This window comes from Grammomys surdaster, unplaced genomic scaffold (genome assembly GCF_004785775.1).
Source record: "Grammomys surdaster isolate TR1022 unplaced genomic scaffold, NIH_TR_1.0 126531, whole genome shotgun sequence".
Classification (NCBI taxonomy): domain Eukaryota; kingdom Metazoa; phylum Chordata; class Mammalia; order Rodentia; family Muridae; genus Grammomys; species Grammomys surdaster.
Genome location: NW_021621323.1, coordinates 12,669,876 through 12,679,266, shown reverse-complemented (window position 1 = coordinate 12,679,266; position 9,391 = coordinate 12,669,876). Strand labels below are relative to the sequence as shown.

The 9,391-nt window shown below is 40.3% G+C and overlaps 1 protein-coding gene across 1 annotated transcript; it reads right to left on the bottom strand.

Annotated features, from left to right (window-relative positions):
• Window positions 1–7,439: 7,439 nt before the first annotated feature.
• Window positions 7,440–9,143, bottom strand: LOC114614749 (keratin-associated protein 4-3-like). The gene is made up of 2 exons (XM_028760347.1): window positions 8,992–9,143; window positions 7,440–7,860 (listed from the first exon to the last, which is right to left on the bottom strand). The coding sequence occupies exons 1-2, from the start codon at window positions 9,141–9,143 to the stop codon at window positions 7,440–7,442; spliced, it is 573 nt and encodes a 190-aa protein (XP_028616180.1).
• Between the last annotated feature and the right edge of the window lie 248 nt (window positions 9,144–9,391).

The following is a 9,391-nucleotide window of genomic DNA, read 5'->3' as shown; positions in this document are numbered from 1 at the left end:
GACCACTAGTCCAGAGATGGCACCACTCACAGTGCATTGGGCCCTCTCACATCAATCATCAGTCCAGCAGAACGTACCACAGGCTTGCCCACAGGCCAATCAAGTGAGAGGATTTTTCCAATTGAGGTTTCCTCTTCCAAAATGATGCTTATGTCAAATTGCCATAAAACAAACTAGCACAACTCTTAAAAGAATAGTCCTGTGGTAGACTAATAGCCAGAAGTCAGGGAGGATGTTAACACAACAGTCTCTTCTGGACATGACAGGACCATTGTACTTATGAACTCGAAACCTGTGGTTACCTGCAGAAGACTTGCGGAAGATGAAGGCTGTCAGTACCCTTAGCATGGAGGTGGGGAAGGTCATGAGTGAGTTCAGACCTGTTAACAATTGATGACTTATAGAGAAGAGATGTTCAGTTTTCTTTAAGGGTGTTTCCCTTGGTAGAATGGTCATACTCTAGTGGATAGCCCTCCAACTCTGAGCATGTAGACAGTGCAAAACTGGACTCAATGGTTATTACAAAAAATGAGGTCATGAAGTTGGGAGGGGATCTTGGAGCATTTGGGGAGAGGAATGAAGTATGAATATGATAAAAAATAAATTGTATGACATTCTCAGTTAATAAAAATATATTAAAACATTCCATTGAAAATAAAATATACATTTTTAGGAATTTTCAACATGAGTAGCGAATATTTAGACTGGAGTATTTTTAATCTTCTTAATCCAAGTATTGCATTTTTCATACAGATTGAGAACATAGAAGTGCATATTTATTTTATTATTATTTTATTGCACTTCTTAATTAATGATGTGATTTTTATAAGGCAAATATGAAAACATGAGCTAACTGTATGCAACTTTATTTCTCTTGGAACTTGTATTTGTTCCAAAGTTGTAATGAGGAGTCAATGCATTTGGTTGCCTGGGGCTGGCCATATAACTATGCTGAGCACATAGAACACACTGGACTCATAGATGACCAAAACAAACAAACAAACAAACAAACAAACAAAAACAATACAGAAAAATAAACCAAAACAAAAGCAACTAACCAACCAACCAACCACTACCACCACCACCAACAAAAACCCAGACATTAAGTTGGAGAAGGTGGATCTTGGAGGATGTAGGTTGTAGAACAGGATATGAATATGTGAAAGACGTGTTTTTTTTTTATTAATTTCTCTCCACTATAGATGACATCACCATTTAATATAATGTTTTATGGTTTGTCTCCAGCCTAATTTTCTGTTTGTTTCTTCTTTTTTTTTTTAAATTTTTTTTATTTATTTATTATATATAAGTACACTGTAGCTGTCTTCAGACACCCCACAAGAGGGCATCAGATATCATTACAGATGGTTGTGAGCCACCATGTGGTTGCTGGGATTTGAACTCATGACCTCTGGAAGAGCAGTCAGTGCTCTTAACCACTGAGCCATCTCACCAGCCCTGTTTGTTTCTTCTTAAAAGCACATTTTATAGGATGTAACTTGGAGAAAAAAAAAAGAGAATGGGCTGAAGAAAAACAGAGTTCCACTTAGTTTGAATTTGCTCCTGTGATGTTTTATTTTACTGTGTTTTGACAAAAGATTGTGCTTAGATTTTTTTTTTCAGTTAATTGTCTAGTAGCTCTTGAATTCGGGCAACTCCTTGCTTATTTCTTCTTAATAGTATTTGTTCCTCTCAAGAGGCTGAGTATTTGGAACTAACACCCATCAGTAGTTGGAAAAGTATCAGAATCAAAATTACATTTTTTACAACCTGTCATGTCAATGAAAACATTTCCATTTTAAATATATAAAAGTGCTCTCCAACAAAAAAATAATTCCAGAACCATACATTTTCCTTGTTAAAGAGCACACTAGCAATAAGCATTTAACAAGAAAAATGAAATGTTGGGGAGAGTGAGGTGCTCTGAACATAAGATCAGGTGTTGTGTCAAGCAAACTAAATTCAGGCAACTAAATCTCACTGTTTGAAACAGTGAAAATGTGTGCATCCACTGTGATGGGGTGTTGTTCACAGGCCTTCCTATGGTCTTACACACCAGTGATGCCAGGAGATCAACCTTACAATATTGAAGCTTAAATATGAGAGACTGGTCGGCATGTTGAAAAGCTCCAGTGAAGAGCAGTCACTACTGTAGAAACCTGAATGTGACTGAGGTAAATACTGGATCAATGCACACAGCTACTCTAACCTTTGTATTAGGAGAGCAGGGAACAGATCCCTCTCATCCAGGAAGGGAAGGGACCATATTGGCAGTTAGCTGTTTGATTATGAGTTCTTAGAAAGAAGACAATGGAGGAAATGGAGAAGGAAGTAACGTTGGTAAGTGGGCTGAAGAACTGATTGTGGGCAGAGACTAGTCAAGGGGATTTAGATATGCTGTGTGGGGATTAAGACAGACCTAGTAATGTGCTATGCTTATTTGTGGAGCCCAGATGAACAGAAGACATACTGATCACAACTTTCAAGGCAAGCAAGTTTTATCTTTGGGCGCGAGATGTGAACAGACACCTCACTGAAGAAGACACACGGATGACAGATGCACATGTATGAAGATGCTCCACGTAGCGTGTCACTAGAGAACTGCAAATCAATCAGCAGTGAGGCCCTATAGGTGCCATCTATACGTGTGATTATGAGGAGACACCTTCAGTATTATTTTTTATGGGAACATTAGTCATGACAAATCTGTAACTATTAAATGATTTAATAAAATGTTCAAAACCTCTTAAAATTGTATTTCACTAATAAGTGTGAGAATTTAGTTATAAATCTTTACTCTTGTTAGAGTGTTAGAAACTGTCAAATAGTTTATTAGAGAAAGAGGGAGACAGATAGACAGACAGACCACACACACACACACAGAGAAAGAGAGAGAGAGAGAGAGAGAGAGAGAGAGAGAGAGAGGAGAGATCTAAGACAGCAGTTCTTAGGATCCCCTTACACTCTTAAAAAAATTATTTTTCCCAGGGTTATATACTTATGTGGGTTATATCTATTGATATTTAATCATATATGAAATTAATCTAATGATGATTTTGACATTATTACTTCACTAAAAATAAGAGTAAGCCCATTTACATGTTAAAATATGGGACACGTTTTTAATGAAAGCATTGCTCCCAAGGAGATGGGTGCATTGTTTTACATTCTCCCACATCCCTTTAATGTTTGGCCTAATAGAATGCAGCTGGGGTTCTCCATGCACATGGTCTAAGGCTGTGTGATTTTGAGGAGAGAAGTAGTAGAACATTCATTCTCACACAGTCAGGCACTTGGAAAAGAGGGTATTTTAAAAGTCTTTTTGTATAGTTGTGGGATATTTTGCAATCCATATGAAAATATGACAAGCTGTAGTTGTTTTGTAATGTGGAACTGGCATCATGCTAATGAGCCTTTTGTATTCTGCTGCACTAAAGTTCATTGTGTTGTTTTTCATTTTTGGATCTTTTGTCAATTTTGTAACATGTGCTGGTCATTACGGCCCATTTCATTATAAGTCAGATTCTCTGATTCATATTTTCTGTCTATCTATCTATCTATCTATCTATCTATCTATCTATCTATCTATCTATCATCTCTACCATCTCTTTATGATGGATATAGTGGTGGCTACATGTTTTCCAAAAACTTGAAATTCTCTCCAACACTTGATTATTATCATGGATGATTGTGATTGGTTTTAAGTGGTTGAATCTGGTGATCTCTTCTTTCGAATGTTTCTGCCTTAATATCCCAGCCATTTTGATGGGGGACATTATGGGGGTCAGCATCAAGAGGTGGCTAAAGCATTTGCCAGTGTATGCTGGATGATCCGGAACAGAATATTTGACAGACTAGCAGTTACATTTCAGAATTCCAAGCAATTATATGTGCGCCACTGATCTCTGATGTTTCTCTAGCAATTAGAAGTTAGTGTAACCTGGGATTTCTGATTGCTGGAGCTCAGTGGACATATAGGTTATCCTGTGAGTCTTCCTAAAGATACTCAGAAAGAGTAAGCAGTGGCTTTGGTCTAGCAAGACAAAATACTCCTCAAGAAGAAGGGAGGCTCTGAGGGACCTGCCAGTATTCTCTGTTGTGAGAAACATGTAAAAGTCTGGTAGTAGAACCATACTCAGGGAGCTTAGCACAACCTTACAATGAACTGGCCTAAATGAAGCTTCATTGAAACACCACTTATGTACTTAGCCTCCAAGTTAGCAAGATTTAAATGGTAAAAAGCACCAAAGGTGTAGAGATTAGTCAAATTGTTTTAAAGGTACCCAGAGCTCACCCTTTCAACACCAAACTGCAGTGTGTTTCCTACTAGTCTCGCACGCCCTTTTCATGCATAGAGCAGCAAAGTTTGGCATGGGATAGCTCATTTCAGTTTTAAAGAAACTTCCCCTCGTTTTTTGTTTTCTATTCCCATTGGAGTAGTTTCCCCTACCCACAGCCCATCTTTAATGTGCATAGTGCGTAACGTGGTATAAGGAACTGTCTAGAACAATTAGATCAAATTAGAAATATCCAGCAGAAAGTATTCCTCATATGGTTTGCAAAGTTTGCGGCTACATCCAAAGTAAGTGTAAAACTAAAACAGAAGTTCTTGGAGCCTTGCTGTTGATTCCCTCCCATGTGACGATACAGACTTCTAAAGTCTGCCATTTGACTGGAATTCTATCTTCTATGCATATTGAATTCATTTCCTTGGCATTTGGCTGATTATTCCACTACCTTTTTATTTTAAATGGAAGCCTAGAAAATGACATTTACTTTCCTTTCTAGAGTAAATCGTAGCATTTTTTCCATCTGGTGATCAATCACCATTGCTGCTGTTTTCAGAGTCCTGATCTCGCAGGAGATCACCCTGGAGATGTTTCTAGTTGCCTATCATGGTTGCTGTGCACCCAAGAGTTGGAATTAAAGTGTACAAGGCACCAAATCCAAGATGATTCTTTGACTATTCAGCTATGGCATTTGAACTTTAAACATGTTTATGTGTTCGTTTGCTTGCCTCCTCACTGACAATTACTGAATGCTTAGTATAGGGAAACTTTTATGTTAATATAGAGATAAAGAAAAGATGAAAAGAAGCCTCTGAGAGAATGCGCATGTGCTAAGAACACAGGATTTTAGAACTTGGATGCCTGTCTTGGATCACTTATATCCACGTTAAAGACAATAATATTTTTAAAATCCATCTCTCCTACATCCAGGGTTTCTCCCTGTCCCCTACTGCCACTGTCTCTAACGCACAAGGTTCATGATGTGGTGAAAGGAGCCACTTATCTGGGAACCTGGTTCAGACTGCTCATCTGACATGAGAATTTATAGTTCAGCAGTTTTAGGCAGCATGTACAATATCACATGGTGTCAACAGGCTGGATCTTGGAACACACATTCTAACAAAGTACTCTTCAATGTCTCAAGAAAAAGTACTTTAGAGTAACTGGATATAAAGCCTGACTACTACATTAAATCATGTAGAAGGCACTGTGAATCATATTAAGGAAAGCTTGAACTTTTGTCTCTTCTTCCAGGGGCAGCAAAAGGCGCCTTGATTTCTGTGCTAGAAAGAAGTAGAGAACTAGTGTTATATCTGACCTTTTGTCCATCTTTGAATTCTGATGAAATAAATGCTAGACAAAATAATTTGAAACCTGCAAACTATCTCCAAAGTACCCAATAAAATGCTTCATCTGCCTGTGATGAATCTAGCCAGGCTAGCTCTCTGCAACAACACTGCTGCAGAATGGTTTTACTGGTGACTTGGGCTGCTTAGACACCGTCACCGCTAAAATTCCTAGATGTCTACCCTGTACCAGGTGCTTTCTGTGCATTCTCTTTTAATCATCTCAAGAGGAGACAGTCCTGCTCAGTTTTAAACAGACGAGGCATCTCGGCTCAGAGAGGTTAAGTAGCTTAGAGAGGCTGCTGCTTGCATAGTGTCACCCACCTAATAAATGTCAGAAGAACGGTCAGTGTCAGTTCTTTCTAAAGTCAAAGCTAACGCTTTTTGTTTCCATTTGCCCAGTCATTAATTTAGTCTTTATATTGTTTTTGAAAGAATTTGGGGGCAGATTAATAAAACAGAAATTTACAGACCCTGGGGCTTGTGGGGAGGGTGAGTGGTGAGGGATCCTTGGGCTGGCTCCCTCAGTATTAGTAGGGTCCAGATTATGCCTGCGTTCTCTGTGCTGCCATGTTAATAGAAGGTCAGACAAGCAGAGTTTGAGCCCTGCTCTCTCCAGGTGGATAGGAAAGAATGTTAATGTCCCTTGTTCCGTGTGGCAGTTTCTTTTGTGTTCTAGTGACATTCAGACTGATAATCATTATGGACTGATTTATTTTTGTGTTTCATGCTCTTGAGTATACCCAAAACATAGAAATATGCAGACAGCTGATCTGAGCTAGGGAGGGCTCAGATAAAGAGCCAATCAAATAAAGATAGGCTTTCTTTAAAGTCTGTGACATTTTAGAAGATTTCCTCACCCCCGTGACTCTGCGGGAATGACAAGGTGGTTCTGTGATCAAGCATGAACCTGGGAGAACACGAAGGTCTTAATCTAGCATTGTAACCGACGAGTCCTGTGGTCTCTCAGTATTGTCAACAGTAGCCTCTTAACTGTGAAGTGTAGTGATAGACGCCATCTGTCTGGGTGCCTCAGTTTCCTTATGTGTAAGCTAACCATTATGCTTGGAATGACTTACTTCAAAGAACATTATCCAGTGTTCAGAAACATTATGTTTAAGAATATAGAGTGGTAAAGTAGATTTAGAAATCTGTGTTCCAAGTCAGGTTAAATTATATACTTACACATAGTCTGAATAAGCTGTGTGTGTGTGTGGTGTGTATACTTACTTGCATGTGTTTTGTATACATTTTTGAGACAAAGTCTTTGTCATGTAGCTCCAGCTAGCCTGGAACTCATAATCCTCTTTCCTCAGCTTCTGGGTAAGGGGCTTACAAGTGTGAGACACCAAGCCTGGCAAGGTACATATACTTACATATGAAAGCAGGTAGGTATCTGGGCAAAATGATCTTGGAAAAGAAAGAGTCAGATGGACCTCTATCTCTCACAAATATCACTTTGGATGAATTTTACTCTAATTGATACAGGCTGGCTTAACTAGTTGTTGGTTTTCAGAGATGGGCTTTTTGTACAAAACCGCTCAGAAAGGGAAGGATATAAGAAGATGAGACCTTTCTCCAAGAGCAGTGGTGCTGAGTTCCATCTGCTGTGTGACATCATGAGGATATCACTCCTCTCATGGCTTATTGTCCTTTCTGGGGAGGAGGGGACAAGCCCATCAGAATGAAGACAGAAAGACTTTCCCACTATAAAGGCTAGAAAATTGGTAAGTTTCTACGCTCCTCTGCCTGTTCGCAGTATTATTTTGTTTTCTCATTCAGAAGCCATTTTAGAAACACAGGACTACCTGGAGAAAATGAAAATTAAAAGGTAACCAAAGAATAGAAGCTGAGTTGGATTCACAGTATTGCACTTCAGTGAGGCAATGGGCCAGCTGCTACTGCTGTAGGTGTGGATGTTGCAGGTGTGGATGCTGCAGGTGTGGATGCTGCAGGTGTGGATGTTGCAGGTGTAAATGCTGCAGGTGTGGATGTTGCAGGTGTGGATGTTACAGGTGTGGATATTGCAGGTGTGGATGTTGCAGGTGTGGATGTTGCAGGTATGGATGTTGCAGGTGTAAATGCTGCAGGTGTGGATGTTGCAAGTATGGATGTTGAAGGTGTGGATGTTGCAGGTGTAAATGCTGCAGGTGTGGATGCTCCGGATGTGTATGCTGCAGGTGTGGATGTTGCAGGTGTGGATGCTGCCTCTCCCTCCTGCTTTCCTAATCTCCAAGTTTGGTTGGAGGATGGTAACTTTACACACTCTCTCATGAGAATACTCTTCTTAGCACATTTTGAATTATCTCCAGTGGATGTTGGGCCACCTTGTTCCTAGAGTCTAAGGGGTGTTTGGAGGTGGGGGCCACTGGCTACATCTTACAGGCACCAGAGAGTCAGTCCACAATCAGCATCTCTGTCTCTGCCTTCCATTTTTATTGCCTTGCAGGCTGATAGGCTCATGCCTTTCATGGGTTCTAGAAAGGACCTCAGTATTTGCAAAGTTAAGCAAATGGAATAGAACTTGCTATTGAATTTCAAAGCCCCATGTTCTAAACTTTGTTTCTAATAAAACTTTCCTGGGTTCTTTCTAAGAACAATGTCTTAGACAGAGGCATGTTTTTGGGAGATATTGGGGTTCTTCCTTCAAATGCTGATATGGAAATGTGTTGGCTGAGGGACACCTGTGTGTTTTCTTCAACGGAGGTCTTCTGGAATGACTTCTTCTTTTTTTTTTTGTGAATTTCCCCCAGGAATATTTGCCAGTCACTCTGTTTTAGTGTATGAACCCTGTATTATTCTCACAACTGCCTCTGCCCACTCTCCAGCCAAAGGGTCAGGAATCTGCTTGTGTCGTACACTCATTTTTCAGTCATTTTAATTTTAGAAAAATGAGCAGAGAAAACAAAATCCCTGGTGGCTTTAGAACCTGGATTGCTTTGTTATTCCTCAGAGTCTATTTATAGAAGGTGACTGGTACTCATGAGTTTTTCCTTTTATTGAGAGAGAGAGAGAGAGAGAGAGAGAGAGAGAGAGAGAGAGAGAGAGAGAGAGAGAGACTGACTATTTTTCCTTGTGAGAAAGAAAGGTATCCTGGGGAGAAAGGAGACAGATGAAGGAGGCATTAAAACTCTGACTTGACTGGATATGTCAGTCCTTGCAAGAGCATGTATTTGAGACTGTTCTGCACTGGATTTAAACAGGGGCCTAATGATGGAGACAAGGTATGGTGAAGAGGCACGGAGTTCTTGCCATTCCTGAGTGCTGTGGCTGTGATTGGAGCCTGTAATTAGGAAGGCAATCAAGACAATGGGATTAGACCTTCCACTTCAGAGGCTTCCCTGAGCTTTCCTTACTGTGGGCTCGACTTGCAGATGATCATTTTGCTGTGGTTTTTAGAGAAGACCACCTTGGGAGAAAGACATGTCAATCTCACTCCGCCGCTAGTTACACAGAGCGGGGAAAGTTGCAGGGGTGAAGCCTCTTCTGAGGGAAGGGCTGCAGTCATTACCCTCTCCTGAAGGGGGATGGTGAAACACATCAGATGAGTCCTGGCTTGCTCTGTGGAACTAAAAGACAATCATTGGAAAAACTGGTTCTCTCGTGATTGTGTCAGAGCGAGGGATTTCTAACAGGGACTTGAGAGAAGAGACAAAAGGCCTGGTGAAATAATCAGATGCTCACGCAGGTGTTCAGGTTCCCCCTGCAGCACTTGTACATACTAGATGAACTGCACAGGGCCCAACGTACGTTCTT